This window comes from Polyodon spathula, chromosome 4 (genome assembly GCF_017654505.1).
Source record: "Polyodon spathula isolate WHYD16114869_AA chromosome 4, ASM1765450v1, whole genome shotgun sequence".
Classification (NCBI taxonomy): Eukaryota; Metazoa; Chordata; class Actinopteri; order Acipenseriformes; family Polyodontidae; genus Polyodon; species Polyodon spathula.
In genome coordinates, this window is record NC_054537.1 from 82,085,867 (window position 1) to 82,103,515 (window position 17,649).

The 17,649-nt window shown below is 36.9% G+C and overlaps 1 protein-coding gene across 1 annotated transcript in view; it reads left to right on the forward strand.

Moving 5' to 3' along the window:
* stk3 (serine/threonine kinase 3 (STE20 homolog, yeast)) overlaps positions 1–17,649 on the forward strand; it is a 99,510-nt gene that overhangs the window by 19,996 nt on the left and 61,865 nt on the right. Inside the window, exons 5-6 of the mRNA XM_041248743.1 lie at positions 7,135–7,299; positions 7,983–8,150. Of these exons, the coding sequence (XP_041104677.1) occupies positions 7,135–7,299; positions 7,983–8,150 (333 nt within the window). The remainder of the gene's footprint in view (positions 1–7,134; positions 7,300–7,982; positions 8,151–17,649) is intronic.

Sequence of the window (17,649 nt, forward strand, 5' to 3'; positions counted from 1 at the left end):
TGAAAGCCAGGCACATTGAGACCCTCTGCTGTAACAACTGGAGTCGGTCGCAAAATTAGCAGCAACTATTTAGTAACTGTGGCCTTGGGCTTACGTGACACGTTGAGCAATATTCATAACAGTGCAACTTGCTCCTTTATTAAAAAGAGTGAATTCTGTGCAGTTTTTACTCTCAACACTGTAGACCTTTTAGATTTAGGAAAGAAAAAACTGTAGACTGTTGTGGTCTAGGAAATACTATGCATCTCAAAACAGCTGACCAGTTTTGATTATGGTCCAAATTTGTTTTTAATATGCTTATCATGACTGTGTGTTTGTCTGTCCATCTGCCTACCCCCCTGTCCATCCCTGGACCTGTCACACTCTACATGGTGAATACAGTAACTGCCTTCATTTTCGCCAGACTTTTGTCATGCTCTCCTAGCCCTGCATAGAAGTTTTGGATTGCATTTAATAATTCAATAAACTCTTTATTTAATACAAACATTTGAAAACTGCGTGACTATGAGGAACCTCTGTATGTACTGGTTTCTTTTTCACTACAAGACACTGCATGTTTCCAACACTGAAAGATTACACCTTTTGATCACTTAAATTAATTATGTTACTTAGTGCTGAAATATTTAAGGCCCATTATACTGTAACTATACCTAATCTGTTCTTGAGTTTAACGTACTTAACTTGTTATGGGGTGCCACAAAAAAAATTAATGTTTATTTAGTAAATCTAAAACCTCCTGTTTTTTTAATAAATTAAAATAGGCCAAGTTTTTTTTAAGTCCTACTTTTTAAAGAAAAGACTCTCAAGCCAAGTTAGAAATCATAAATCTTGTTTTTGTTCAGATATAACATGTTTGTTTTTTTTTAATATTCTTTATTACATGTACTTACTGGTAATATATAATTGCTATAACACTACTAGCTCCATCTCATATCAAACATGAAGGCCCTGGTGGTTAAATACCTAAATCAAGGGGTATTTTTGATTTCGTTTTGTTTTACATAAAAAAAAATAAAATAAAAATGTATGTATGTGTGTGTGTGTGTGTGTGTGTATATATATTATATATATATATATATATATATATATATATATATATATATATATATATATATATACATAACACATTGTATTCAATTTGGCATCGCAGCGTTTATTTTAAATTGACTGCTGCCCTTAAACAAGGGCAGTGATTATATGAGGGTGGCCTTTATTAATAATACTATGTTTTACAAATGCTGTAATATTTTATTACATGATTTAGGGCATTTTGGAACCGGTGCTGTAACAAGCTCCGATCCTCAGCACTATATGCTTGTGTGTTTTTGGGGCTTCAATGCAGTACATTTTACTGATAGTTAATGAGAACCTATTAGGTGGGATTTGGGAGGGCAGGGGAATACTGTACCAGCAAATCAGGAGTGTACATTGGTTGCTATGGGACAAGACGAGAAGAGGAGAAAGAACGGTAGTTGAGTGTGATGCAGTTGTTTTTTCGATAAGGAAAATAATACCAATGAATATCGGTTTGATTTCTGTTAAAACTCAAATATCCTACTCGGTTATTATTTTTTTTTCTCAGTGTAATTTACCTGTTTGTTTATAATTTCTGTAAGAGAAACCAAAACTAAATCTTCACATAGATAGTAAGCAATATATATATATATATATAATATATAAAAAATATTGTAAAAGATCCACTAGCTAGGCATGCTTGCACCACTGCTTTCCCCTTTAAGCAACTGGCACAGACTCAATACGTTTGCTGGTAAATGTTTTATTTACATCAATGATCAGCTTCTCTCAAAGTTCTCACCCTGTACCGGTCACTGACTAACTCGCTTCTTCAGCCGTCTCTAAGCTACTTCAAGTCCTGGAGATCGAAGCTCAGTCCAAGGGTTCTCCAAGGAAGTGAGTTAGTCCGGTGGTAGGACAGGACAGCTCTCTTTTCCATATAGCGGTCTCGAGTCACAGGTAAATGCAGAATGGTCTCCCTCTGCTGGAAGAGACCTGTAACACAGGCAAGTATCAGGACAGGCTCCCTCTGCTTGAGTTGTCCTGGAAAATGGGTGTATGCAGCGTATATCTGCCTTGCAGACCTCCAAAGAATGAACAGAGATAGAAAGTCATATCCAGGCTGTGGAGATGGAACTCCGGCAGCCAACTCCCGATCGTCCAGAGATGCACTTGCATTCCTTCAAGCTTCCGTGTCTTGTGTCTGTATTTATTATAAACAATGTCTGTACTTCCAGTCTCAAGTCTGTTCTTCCTGGTTATTATTTAATGTCTCTTCAAAAATCACGTTTTCGTAAAACTAAATATTGACGGTATTTTTAACCTAACCCGATATAGCTTTTACCTTACAATGTTTTCTCACAACACTGAAGTTATCATGCTACCTTCTTGTAGAAACAAAACAGCCCGTGTTTTCTCCCCAACCTCCTTTATGGCTCTGCCCTGCTTCCTTTTAAACCCAGAAACCCCACTTGATTAATTGGCACCAGGCTTTCTGGGTTGTGTAATTTCTCCCAAAGCGCTACCATTCCTTAAAGGCACCACTACCCTTTCCTCACAAAAAAAAAAAAAAATATATATATATATATATATATATATATATATATATATATATATATATATATATATATATATATAATAATGTACAGGACTTTGTAAAATTCCAATTGAATAAAAAACAAAACAACTAAACCCCCTACAAGAAGATATCCTCGGCCAGCTTTCAGGTAGTGGTTAGAGTGACCGGCAAAGCTCGAAGTTCCTCAGAGTTTAAGTTTTCACCATCCAAGCTGACGACGAGGTAAACAGACAGCCTTTGTTTTATCCCCTTTGGTTGTCTGTCGGGACTGTACCATAAAATAAAACGTGCTTACTAAGGCGTGTGTCCATTAGTTTGTATTACATGGTGGATTGAGGCTGCAGCCTCTTTGGGGACATCACATGTACATAGCTAGTGTTGCACGTTTTTTTTTTTTCTTTAATAATGTACAAGTTAGACTTTTTTCCATGCATTATTAATATTGTGTCCAAGTAATATAACAAGAACAGTTTATTTAGTTTAAAAGTTTACATGCTGTCTTTCATCAGTCACTCATAACGACTTCCTTTCGAGTTTTGTGAGTTAGTCAAAAGTTACAAAAAAAAGTTACGAGATGCATGTTCACAATTGGTAGCGAGGGAAATCAAGCTGCTTGAGTCACATGCGATAACTAGTTTTAGGATAAATTCTTTGAAGTTGCAGACAGGAAATATTTTAGAAATGCCTATTTAGTTTGCTGATGTAATATTGCTTTTTAAATACATTTTTTTAAATCATTTCTTATATACGAGTGAGGGGAAAGTTATTATCCACATGAGGATTTGTACCTGCTGTATATATTGGTGAGGTACAGTTTTTGTAACTGAAGTGTGTTTGGGAGGTCCAAATGACCTGTTTTATACTAATGCTAATGTGAGGTCATAAAACTAAAGGGAAGTAAAGTCATGGCTCGGGTATTTCCAACAAAGATATGGAAAAGTTTTGTGTAGAAGTATGATACCATTTTATGGAATCTTCTGGAAGATGATCTGCTTAAACACTGAAGAACTTTCCAAACAGAAATGGTTGCCAAACTTGGGGGGGGGGGGGGTGAGGACAACTCATGTTTTCCTCATCCCTTTAGATACTTTGTAGGATTACATTCTAATTCTTTTCTGGGTGGCAATTAGAGGAAAAACAAAAAGTGGAATCCAAGGAGACTCCCCAAAGGAATTTGGTGATTGAACTGTGCTTAACAATTTGAAAACTAGGAAGTATGTACAGGCCAAGAAGAGTAATCTTGTTGAAAAACAAAACAAATAAAACGCAAAAGAAAAACTGTTTAAACAATGGGTCAGAATCTTTCCACAAACATGAACAGGTCAGTGGAGTGCAGTGCACTTTTGCATTTACTGTAGATACGGGTTTGGTGTTCCAGAATACCTATGGGTTTTGGATGGTGCTGACACTAGAGTAGGACTGTCCAACAGATGGCTTGAGATCCATGTATGGCTCATTGAACTCAGTATATGGGTATTCTGATTTAGAGGTGAAAGCAAGAAAATGTGTTGTTTTTTGGTAGATGCAAAAAACACTCAAGAGGCTTGGTCCTGCCCTTTCATTTCTGTTGCTGATTCTAAATAAATAAATGTCTCTTTTTTTATTTTATGAACTCCCTGGTCATTGGTACGGCTCTTTTCGACAAGGGTCAGACAGTTCTGTTCTGCTCTACAGTAGGGGGAATGTTACATGTGAAGTTTTTCAGTTACACAGGGCCATATTCCAAAAATCAACACTTGTGTCCATAGTCATGTAAGTGTGCCAAATTAATGTTTTTGTTTTTTTTATTTTGAGAAAGCAGCCCACTTTGGGTTGATTTTTTTTTCAACCTGTAGCCCACAATTATTATTGCCTTTATTGAGCTCCAGGGAATCCATGAAACACTTTTCCCAGGAGAACCGCTTGTAGGTGGTTGATGCAGTGCAGGGTGACTTCCCCAGTGCAGTAAAATGCTCAAAAATATGCCATTTGAGGTTTATTCTGGATCAAATCAGCTCCCTCTTAGTGAGTACGAACTCCCAAGTTTTGTTTCTAATTGTGGATCTCGGCATTTTTGATTGTCATTAAAAGGGGTTTGGTCCTGTTTAGGTAAAGAAAATAGATCTAGATGTGCTGTTCAATGAAAAAGTTTGATTTCTATAGATGTGTCTTATGTGATTGTTAAATAGCTTTGTTTAGCATAGACATAGAGCTCATTTTGGTAGATCTTGTGAGATCATTATTATTTTATTAGCAAATGTGGGTGGGGGTGGGGGGGGGGGGGGGGGGGGGGCCGGGCTGTGTGAGTTTTGTTTTTGAATAACTTCAGACTGTAAACCAAATAATAATCCCCCCCCCCCACCCAAAAAAAAAGAAATTTTCCTGTTGAGTCAGGTGACTACCGAGGAAATAATTCTTTTGCACTGTAGCAAAATTTTTATAAACCTAGCTCTTGAATCGATACACTTTTTTTTTTTTTTGTAGTTTTAACTCCAATGTTACTAGTAACTTATTGTGTAATTTGATCCTACATGTATATGACTGTTGAATACAGTAGGTGCAATACAAGCATTGTTAATGTTGTTATTATTATTTATGTAGTGTTTAAAAAATAAAAAATAATCATTATTATTCATGCGAGTTTAGAATATATTGGTGACGTTTTGTTAAACCTCTCTATTTTTGTCATTTAGCAGGCTGTGTTTATAAAACCAAACAGTTTGTGGTGCATTGGGGACTGTAAAAACACTAAAACTTACACATCTACCATTGTTTGGGCTTCTAGATTAATGAAGCTCTTCCTCAATACTTATGGTCGATGCACTTCTGGTTTAAACATTGAAAACAATTTTTTGTTTTTTGCAATTATACGCTTGATAATTCTAAAATAACTCATAAATGCAGGTCTGCAGATTTTATAGTTTCTGGCACTGCAAGCGTGGTATTTATGTTCTACCCTGCTAGGCCAATTCTAAACAGTCTGAAGTGCAGACTGTAAAAATCCAACAGCGGTGTACTATTGTGACATTTGTTATATATCGGGAACTGACTTTTTTACCCAAGTTTTGATTCAGACATTCCCAACATTTTTCTTTTTTTAGTCATGGTGTTCTGTACCAGTGTATTTTTGGCTTTCGTCTACACATTCTTAAAATCCATGTTATGTACGCAGTTGTTGTGCATATTATTTTGCGCACCTTAATATATGTGCATATGTTTAGGAAGTTACACAAAGTGGAGGCTGGTGTACATACATACCTTATGTCACACTGTACAACTGTCTAAGGAATTTCTTTTGGCTCAAGTTATTAAGTGTAACAGAATTTGGGGCTATATAGAGGCATCTGGCTGTATTTCAAACTAACATTTCTCATGTGTATATATGCACTGATAACTTGTATTTGCACAGCTCAACCAAGCTAAGCAAACCAAGCAGTCTTCCAGTGTGGACCGTTCTCTGAAAAAGTATAGCTCCAACTTACAAAAAAGGAAACAAAAAAAACACTGAAATGGAAAATCACTGGCCTAAAATACACTAGTTTATTTTAGTCATGCCATTCCCTGTGTTTTATGTGCAGCAGAAGGCTAGATAATCCACATGACAAAATGTAGATGGTGTTTCTTGAGTCATAAGATTGCCATAATTAAAGCATTTCTCTTGAGATTGACTTCATTTTCCAAACTATTCTCTGGCTCAAACACTTTTTTGACTCGCAGGCCTCCCAAGTCTTTGCTTTGTCTGGACTGTTCCAGTACTTTTCACTTTTCATTTCATTTCACTTTTCACTATGCATTCCTCCAGAGTGTTTATACAAATGTATGTGCTTATGACAGGGTGGCGTCATGGCCCAGATTCTTACCGGCAGGAAAGCTCAGTTCAAGAGCTACAGCACACATTTTATTAAACAAACACAGAAGCAAACAAAAACAATACTGTATCCAAATACTGCTGTCAGGCTGGGCATCCGCCTTCACTGAACAGTTACAAGCACAACCGTTAACACACAGATTACACTCGCCTAACTCCCTCTCCCAGACAACTCTTAAATACATGTGGCCACTCCCTAATTAGCACTCAGTTACTTTATTGGGGAATGGCCACACCTGTGATTGCTGGCAGGGACAGGTTTCACACCATCCCTGGCAACCTTACATTCTCACACACACACACACACACATATATACACACATATAATTTACAGCAGCAGTGCTCTTTCTAGACATGAGCAACCACTAACTTCCAGGCATGCATAAGTGTATGTACACTTAAGCCGTGTTGGTGAGTGTAACTTTGGGTGTTTTTAACCTGTCACGTGAAGTGAACTAATCTCGTTCCTCTAGTTGACCACACTTGTCAAAGTGTCAAAGCCATTTCACGATTTCAGTCTGGATGCTGACGTGCTGTGTTGTGTGGCGTTGTTGTTGCTGTTATTTGTTTTCAAATCGGTTTTCCTTTTTGTCTTTTGGAGAAAGATAATGCCAACTGTTATTCCACACATTGAATCTTATGCGGCAATATTAAGAAGAAAATTATTTATGGATCGCACATGCTTGTTTTTCAGCTTACAGAAGATGAGATAGCAACCATTCTGAAGTCAACACTTAAAGGACTAGAGTATCTTCACTTTATGAGGAAAATTCACAGAGACATCAAAGCTGGAAATATTCTTCTGAATACAGAGGGACATGCAAAACTAGCTGACTTTGGTGTTGCTGGGCAGCTAACAGTAAGTGTTATTTAAATGTTTATTTCTAATAGGGTGAAGTAGATTAAATGGAGTTGATTGGTAGTTGGCATTAAACAAAATTGTCACTAAAAGGCAATAGAAAAGGTGAAAAAAAAAAAAAAAATTGAGACACTAAAAGTTTGAGCTGTTTTCTAAACACTTTGTTGGATTGTTGGTGTACAACACAGAAGCACATCCCTTTACTTTCCAAAAGATCAGAGTCCTTGGGTCCCACTAAAACCTTCACAACATAGAATTTTGGGGTGCCATTGTTTTGCTTAAGGACAAAGTATTCATCAAAGGTCAAATTACATGCCCAGAGTTAATTTTCCATATTTACGTTATATCCGTTTATGCTGTCAAGCCAATCAATTGCCTGTATTCACCCTTCGAACCAGAGATACCAAAGTAGTGACTGAACATTAGACAGGAGCACAGCCTGGGAAGCCTCCGACTGCACTCCTTGGGTGTCTGATCGTTAGGGTTGCCGGGGCATTATGATGTCAACTATCCCCTTCCAGTTTTCCACCCTGACCCGGCGACAGTAAAGATTAATGCAACACCCCCAAGATTCGAATCACGCTGGCACCATTCACCCTGCGCTTCAAGCAGTGGTGTTTTTTTTTACCTTGTGAGCCACTGGGTCTTGGACTTTGAATGTGTCTTTTTCTCATTGTTTGCAGGACACAATGGCTAAACGTAATACTGTCATTGGCACCCCATTCTGGATGGCACCAGAAGTTATTCAAGAAATTGGTTATAACTGCGTGGCCGACATCTGGTCGTTAGGCATTACTTCAATAGAAATGGCTGAAGGCAAGCCACCGTATGCTGATATTCATCCAATGAGGGTATGTAACAAGTTTAATGTTTGCGTATTAACCCTTTCTGTCTTGCTTTTTCCCCTGGACTTGAAGGAAGCGCACTAGCTGTTTGTAAACATTTATAAATGTGAATTATTATTTTCAATCTATGCTGTTTTACATTTTAATCCTTACATTCGATTACCTCTTGCAATCTTTCAAAATGTTTTTATTGCACTTGGGTAAACTGCATGTGAAAATAGGCAGAGAAGTAACAACTGTGGCATGTCTGCATTTGTTGCTTTTTTTTTTTTCTCCTCATACACACACACAAAGCAATCCTACATGTGTTCAGAAAAGTCCCCCAAGGTTAAATACCGTAGTTGATAAGTTTAACAGTAACATTTTAATATGTTTAAAGTTAAGTGTTTTTTCATTGCTTTTAGCTAGTTTTAAACATAACCCATCAGTATTGAACTATTATATGGACAGGCCAGGTGGTCTGGACGTTAAGCTCAGAGCGTTTATATATTTATTTAAAATATTCATGCAAGATAGATTGGCTTGTGAAACGCAACATCCCATTTACTGGTCAACCCCGGGATCAACGATAATACTGTGCAACAGTAAACTAATAACACATGACCATATCTACTTTGCTGGCTGCTTTACTTTTTAATTTTAGAAGCTGGGTTAAAAAGAATAATAGTCATCAACTTCTAGTTTTAATGTGCAAGCTGTCAAGCCTATCTATATTCTTGAAGGATTTTTTTTTTTCTTTTTACAGAATTAAGACATATGGCTGGGGATTAATAAAATAATACACAAGATGTGAAAATGTTTTTGCTGGCAGGGAGCATATGCTGAAATCAAAGAGGAAGAAGAATAGCTTGTATAAATTTGCACTGACATGTTAAATACCTCTGTGAGTTCTTGCTGTAATGACTGGGGATTAATTATATAAAATGAGGGATTGCAGTAGTACTTTGGGAAGTACAATTAATTGTATTAAATGCACTTGATTTATTTTGGATTTGTGTTTTTACTGTTTTATGCAGGTCATTTTGCCTTTTCGAAATAATAAAGGCCGACTAAAGTATAGGACATGTGGGATTTGTTAAAAGGGCATAACTAGATAAAGGGTAATAAGGCTAAGTGTGCTCATCATCTTGAGACAAAATATAATTTTAGTCTGTCCTATAACTACAGTATATCTAGCATTACAATAATTGGCTTGTTTTTTTGTTTTTTTTTGTTCATTCTTGTTTAATAAACCATCAAGCATTTGATTTATTAGACCAAAATGTGATCTTGGCAGTGTACGTCACACAATACAAGGATTGGTGTAAATAGTTTTTTGTTTTTAATTTGTGTACAGGAATTAATATCAGTCACTTCTCCTTTCATATGTTCTTCGACTGACTTTTTTTTTTCCCTCGGTGTTACTTGATCTGACTTCACAGGCTTTCTGGACACATGTGAATGCTTTCCTGTTTTGTTTTAGTTATTATATACAATTGATACGAGTAGTCATGAAAGCCAGGGGTAAACGTTGTTGTTTTTTCTGGACACAGAGCTAACTTTGCAGTATTTGTTTAATACTAAATTCTGGTACTTGCGTATGCATGTTGGAATAATCTGGTGCGCCATTTTGCTGTAGGCCTGTTGGCATGTGCACAAAGGTAATGCACTGCCAGTAGGTTGTTTCCTAGTCAGCTACACTTACACTTTGTTATAAGTATAACATTACATTCCTTACAAGTATTTAGGAAGGCAGGAAATGGCAGATTCAATGCAAACAAGATTAGCTTCCCCTCTGCCACCACATAGCCATCTGTTCTTCCAGGTTTATCAGGAATTTCATTGGTGGTAAGGACAATTGAAAACAGATCACATTTCTTGTGCTGTTTACCAGAACATGGCTTATGCCACCTGTTTTTTTTTTTTTTTTGTTTTGTTTTTTTTTTTTTTGCTGATGGCATTTCAGATATTTTGTAATTTTATATATTTAATGATTGTCCTGTTTATTTTTCAACGCCTCATTTAGGGAGTCTGATTTGGAATCACGGTATACAGTCTGTTTGCGACTAACTAATATGTGAATTCACAACTAAAATAACTTGGGCTCTCGAGTGGCGCATCCAGTAAAAGCACTCTCATAGCATGCAAGATGTGCCCTATAGTCTGGACGTCTCCGGTTTGAGTCCAGGCTATTCCTTTGCCGACCAATGATTTGGAGCTCCCAGGGAGCAGTGCATAATTGGCCTGCTTGTCTGTAAGCTGCATTGTCCTCCGACGCTGTAGCTCTGGGTGGCTGAATGGTGACTCTGCAGTGTGTAAAAAAGCAGGCGGCTAACGGCACACACTTCGGAGGACAGCGTGTGTTCATGTTCATGTTCGTCTTCGCCCTTGCCAAGTCAAAGCACAGGCATGGTAGCGGTGAGCTGAGCTAAACAAACTAATTGACTACTAAAAAAAAATAATAATAATTTATGCTGGAAGATGTTCATCAGAAAAAATGTTTTTATTGTTTGGTTGACTGGATGGTTTGTAAGTGTGGTGTTCACAAATGTGACCTTCTACTGTAATAAAGCATTATAAGTCACATGCTCATTGTACCTATTTGCAGAAACTGCTGTACACTTAGAATTGTCCTGAGAGTGTAGGTCTCAATGTTTAAACAGCTTTTATATAAACAGATTAAGTATGTTAATATCAGGTTTTCATCTTTTTTTAAAAAATTTTGTGACTTTTAATGTTCATGTTCATAAGTGTCCAGTGCCTACCTGTAATCAAGGTGATAGTGTACTGTCTCTTTCACTCGTATGACAGACCCGACTTGCTTTGCTCAAAGGCCTGACACAGTTAATAATGTGCGAAAAATACACTTTCAACTTGATCAGTACTCACTGAATACATACAGTTCATTAACATTCAGAAGTTGCACAGAAATATATATGTATTAAACTAAAACAGAAACCTATAATCAGTGTTTTCTTTGTACAGTGGAATGAAATACATGTAGATATGTATACATTTTGTCTTGACATAGTTTAAATGTATTGGCGGTAGCTACCTGGCATAATTCATGACTTGCATGTGTACTCGCCTATACTGACATATACATTCTGTTGTTTAATACTGAATTGTATCATCCACTCACCAAAAATGTACTGTTTTAATTTCATTCCAAATACAGGAGGAAAAATCTTGAATGTTTGTTTTTTTTGTTTTTAACAGTGAAATACAGTAATCAATAATGTGGTTGATTGAAGGTGGGTGCATTTTATGGATACTGCTTAATATGTGTCCCTGAAACCTGTAGTGTGGCTGAAAAACCAAACTTCAATACCTGGAGTGTCAATAGAGGTTAATGGATCCGTGCTGAGGAGGGGCAATGAGGACAAAGACCTGAAGTAACATTGTCTTCCTTGAAATTGCTTTTTCACTGTGAAAAATCATTAGGTTCTTGTCAGGATGTAAGTGATGCAGGTAATAAACAAGTGTCCACAATGGGTGTACAGTAATCTGTCGCGTATGCTTCCTAACCGTTTATCCGGCATGATCAAGCTCTTCAGCAACTTTGGTTTGTTATTGAACAGATAAGATTAGTTCAGAGATTGTAGATGCTACTAAGGTTTTCATACGCTGTGTTGTATGTACTCTATACTCCCTAATCAAAGCTGAATCTCAAAACAGTAATTGTGTGAATATAGTTATTGTTACAGCTGTGTATAGTGGCATTTAAAACAGGATTAATTTATCAAACTTTTTACATATCTGCCCTTACTCTGGTCCCACCGCAGTCAGATACTTGACAGATTACTGTATTTACAAAAGTCCAGGATTTTAATTAATCAAAAAACTCCCCTCTACCAGCAGTTGTATTGGGGAAGTGACAGTGGGCTTGCAGTCCCAAACAAAAAGGTTCCCAAAATAATAAAAAAACAACCACAGTCCAAGGTGCACGCACCGGGTGAGGGTGCGTGTGAGTGCAGGTGCTCGGAGTGCTGGATCAGGTTGAGGGGGTGTGGCAGTGTAGATGCTCAGTGCTGGAGCAGGTTGAGGGGGTGTGGCAGTGTAGATGCTCAGTGCTGGAGCAGGTTGAGGGGGTGTGGCAGTGTAGATGCTCAGAGTGCTGGTGCAGGTTGAGGGGGTGTGGCAGTGTAGATGCTCAGTGCTGTTACAGCTTGAGGTCATGTGCTAGTGTAGATGATCTGGGTGGTAGTGCTGGCTCCTTTGCTTCAGCTCCCGTAGTACTCGCCTGCCAATACAAAACAACAAGCGGCTTGTCAGTGTAAGGGGGCCGTACTCATGTAGCTGCATCCCCCTTTTTGCTGTCAAACTCCTCCCTATGATCAGCTCGGTGCCATGCTCTCCATTGGCCACGAGCAACGCAGTTGATCACAAGTTGTACAGCAGCCTCACATCTATGCCCTTTCACTAAGATGGCTGACTTATGGTTTCGTCCTACCATTAAGTCGGCCCATTACTTTGAGGGCATACCACCAACCTAACTTAGTGCCCTTCCAGGTTGGGAGGTAGATTTACAGTTTGTATTCATTCTGTCCTGTTCACAGTTCCCAAATTTTAATCTTGCCTACACATTCACAATATTGGCTAATGCTGAAAGAATAAAGTATGTTACTGATTTTTTTAATTTTTTTATTTTTTATGGTGATAGATTTTTTGGTTTGTTTTGTTTCAATTTTCACTTAAAATATTGCTGCTGATTTGTGACCACATGAAAAGTTTTAAAAATGTTCGGCAGCTTGATTTTATCTTCTGGGTATTTATAGACTTTGAAAAACTGCCTACAATAAATGGATTGCAGATTGTTGAATATTTTCTTATTAGCCGAACAATCATATTCAGAAAGAAACTTTCCAAATGTGTTGCTCTTCAGAATATATTCCACCTGCCAAAATACACAGGCTTCGTTTTCTTAACCTTGAGCTGTGATCTGTACAGTGTGTAAGTAATGCGAAAGGGAACTTTCTAGCAGATTGCCGGCTACTTGGTTACTAGTCAATGACATTGACTTGTGCTGCAGGGAAAAGTCATTTGGGGAATACAAAATAAATAAAAAATAAGAAAGAAAAAGGAGGCTCTTAGTCAGGTTCTTGTGTTTCACAATGCAAACTCATATTTTTGGGGGATCAGCACACCCTATAATATTTAATTCAGGAGGTCCTCCCAAAAGTTTGATTCCTAAAAATGGTCTTATTTTGAAATGCATATTGCAAAAAAAGCTCTATAGACAACTACTGTATTTAAGTATAAACCTGCCATATTGCCCTCAATTTTACCTACATTCAACATCACACTGTCTAACAAAAACCTTTTAAAAGTTGGCAGGAGCAGAGATCCTTCATGTGTTATGGACCTATTAAAACGCTGGTGCAGGGGTTTGCAAGCAGGGTTTGTAATACTGTAAGTGCATCGGAGGCTTCGTTTACAGCCTGCTGTGTGCTGTTTTGAGTCTTTTTCTACCCATTAGGAAAACAGTGTTTCAGCTTTGTCCGAGTCATTGACTTGTGTGAAAATTGACATGTAAGGGTTGCACAGGTTCCGTGGTGTAGTGATAAAAAAAAAAAAGGAAGTGGGTAAACTAACCTTTATGGGAGGCACTAAGTGTGTGCAGTGTGTAGATTATATGCATTTCTGTGGTGGTCGTGCAGAATTGTAGGTTAAAAGTTAAGCCGAAGAGATTCTGCCCAAATGCTTTATTCTTTAAATGAAAAGAGGCTAAACTCAGTTTATCCGCGTTTACCCTCGACTACACTGCTGCACATGTCTGTACTTAACTGAATTTCGAGCCCTAAGCCCTCCAGTACTAATTTTAAAGTCCCAAGAATAAACAAAGTAAAATAAGTAGTTTCCAGATCTTAACGAACTGGTCTGCGTGTTGTCTCCCTACAGTAAATAGTACAGGGTGAAGGAAGACAGAAGTTGAGATTTTCCACACAGTTCATGCAACCACAAGCTAATGACCCCAGGCTTTGATGAGCAGTAACTGGAAAAGTGCTGTTGCTTGGTTTTCAGCAAAGGTTCAGAACTGGGTAAGTAGTGTTTGGGAAATACCAAGAATAAAAGGACAAACTAAGCAAAGACTGGAAGATCCCGTTACCTTGATTAGTGGAATTGTTTGTGATTTAGTTCACTTCCAACCTGCTTGCATGTGGCTAGTCGGTTGGTAGTTCTCAAACCAGATCTGTTTGTATAGTTCCTAATTGCAGCAGGGAAGAGATGTCTGATATTCCTCCATCGGCTCGCATCCCTTTATATTCTCTTACTTGATTGCTGGTCTATTAGGTCAGAATGTGGTCCTGTGTCAAATTCACTAGTAGAACAATTATTAATTAATTTATTTTCTGGAAAGGTAAAAACAACAATAGCCAAGAATTTAAGACACTGTATGAGGTATTTAGGATGCAAATTGCTTTGTGGATCAAGCTCTTTGTTTCTTATACTGTCAAATTATACTGTCTTTTATACTAACCATATTTTATATATATATATATATATATATATATATATATATATATATATATATATATATATATATATATATATATATATATATTATACCATTTATTGGTATAACGCGGTGTCTGATGAGGTTTTTATAATTGGACCTTTATTTGTAGGTAGGTAAAAAGAACGTATACGTTCTGTTGCTATATAAAAGACTCATAAAATATTAAATAGTTTCTATGTTATATATATTTTTAAAAGACATGCCAATCTCCCGGTTTCATCAGGTTGGTGGTTCCCAGCCTTTTTCAATGCTGGGACCACCTTCATGTTTAGATTTTTACCACCGACCGATTCCCACTTATTTTTTCACAACAGCATTTTTAAACACATTTTTATGTGTGTATGTAAAGTACATGTAAAAAGTAAAATATTTATAAAACTTACCAAACTTAATGAGATCCCTGGGGTTGAATCTTACTACCAGTTCATCAAGCAGTTTTGTCATTGTGTTGGAAAAAAGTTTTGTTTGTTTTTTTTGTTCACGTTCTGAATGGTTTGGTTTGTAGATGAACGGCATCTCAATTTTACAGGTTTAAGAGCTTCGTTTGACAGAACCTCCTGACAAATAATGCACTGGGGCTTTGGGTCGTCCTCGAATCCAGTAATGTAAATACCAGTGTTAAATATTCTGCATTGTATGACACAGAGGCTTTCCAAAAACTTCTAATATGGAAATAGGAATATTCCTATATCCCTGGCAACGCTGTAGCACATATTTTATGTTGTTGAAAATGAAAAGTACAAAACTGTGGTTTTTAATGTTGGCTATTTTATTTATTTATTTATTTTAGTCATTCTAGCAGAGTTAGGAATATTGAATGCAGTACGCTACTTTTATGTAGAGCGAAAAGATTACGTTTCCTCCCCCCCTGAACATTGAAAACAAGCAATGGAATTTGAGCACAAATTAGAAAGCATTTACGTGAATACTATTACTGGCTAAAAAAAAGAAGTCTGTAATTTTGACAAGCCAAATGTGCCTTCAAAGTGTGTAAGGTTTTTAGTAAGTGTTTGTTTCACATAGAAAGCTGTTGTTAATGGTGGCTTTGAAGACGATGTTTGGTATTGCTTGGAGCTAATATAAATCATAAACGCATGTATTAAAAGAAAACACATGGGTTGGGGCAAATGCAGACTACATGCTTATTATCTTATATATAATGTAGTTAAAGCTGGTTTGTTGTGTTGCTTAGTAATACATATTACTGAGTTGTTTGCGTACCTCTTGGAGTTTACTCATGGACCACAAGTTGGGAACCACTGGTCTAATGTAACGGGTTCAACCTTTTTTTAATAACTGTTTCAGCTTGTACCCCTTTACAGTGTTTGCTCGCTGAAAGGTACCCCGGTTGCAATAAAAGGCAGAATAATCTAATTAACAAATGTATATATTTTTTCATTGTTTTAATGTATAATTTATTCCACAACAGTTTTAGACTGACACAGTGTTGGTTTAGGACAGAATACTACCTTAATGTCTAATTACAAGTCTTTTGATGCACAGAATCGAAATAACACAGCTATTCACTTTCTATTCTGCAAAGCGTATTATACATAATCCAAAATATCACTGTAAATGTTTATCATGTTACCATATGCTTCCCACCTCAGCATAATCATTAAACTCAAGATAAAACTATATTAACTAACAGTGTTAAACGTTGTATTAAAGCCAGCATAAAAATGATCCACAGGGACACTGTATAACTTTCTGTTGCTTTGCACTTACTCTCTCTCTTGTTTTATTCCTTTGCTTTTCTTGTGCCAGTAAGAAATGTATCCATTTTTGACTCAAATGATACACAGGTTTGAGTACCCGAAAACAATTCAATCAGCCACTATTGCTGTTACTAACATGCAGCCGTACCAAATAACACCAGAGTGGAATCGTGCTTGATCGAAGCCATGCATGCCTACAGGTGGATGATCACTTTGGAACTGCTGTAAAGTTTGAGCTGCTAAACAAAAATGAAATGTGTATGCACAGTGGTTTAGAGATAATATAAAACACTGTTTAAAAAAAATAAAAAAAAAAAAAAATAAATTCCAGATCATTATTTTCTTTTACTTTAATTTTTATTTGTGCATTTTTGAGTCTTCCTCCGTACTCCCTATGACCCCAGGGGTTTGCGTACAGGCATTTGAAACCCCTGGTCTAGTGTAACCAAGTAGCACAGTGGTAAGGGCACATGCAATTTGAAATCTAAAGAGAGCAATTGAAGGCTAATTGGGATAACATGGAAAACGTTTACCTCGTATTTCAAAATGAGGTTTCAGTTAACTTATAATAAGCTCATCTCATCTGAATAATAACAGAATAGTGAAATTTCAAACATACCACATTTGATGGTTAGTTTTCTTTACTTTGATTAATCACTTTCAAAGTAAGCCATTGGATTACTAAAATATCTTTTTTTTAAAACACCCAAGCTTATTACCATAAAATCTTAACAGCCTACACTTCCCAGAGAGCATAAAGTTGTTTAGTTTAAAACAAAACATAGTTGTGTGATTTAAATACTTTAAAGTGCTAATCTTCTGGAAATTAAATATTGCTTCGACTGTTCCTCTGTGCTCTGCTGTAGACGAGTGTATTTTTTCCTCTCTGATGTCAGTTGCTCTCGTAAATAATGCATAACTTTTTAAAGCCACAACATTGTTCCACTTGAATTACATTTTTATAACCTGTTTAAATTTCCTTTAGTACTGTGAGCAGAATTGCTATTAAAGTACATTTTCATCAGTGCAGATTTGATTCCATCACTGAATCGGGTAACAGTTGAAACGGGTTAGGTTTGTAAACCTAGCAAAATCGTAGATCAAATGATCAGTGTCCTTGGTGGTAAAGTGAGTGATTGCTGTGGCTGGGGGTGATCGTGTAGGCCTAATTTATAGCAAAAACAAATATCCTTCTACTAGTGGAGTCCCCTGATAAAGAACAGACGTGGACTGTTAAAGTATGGGAGAGTATTGTCTCCTTCTATACTCATAATGGTAGTGTTTACTA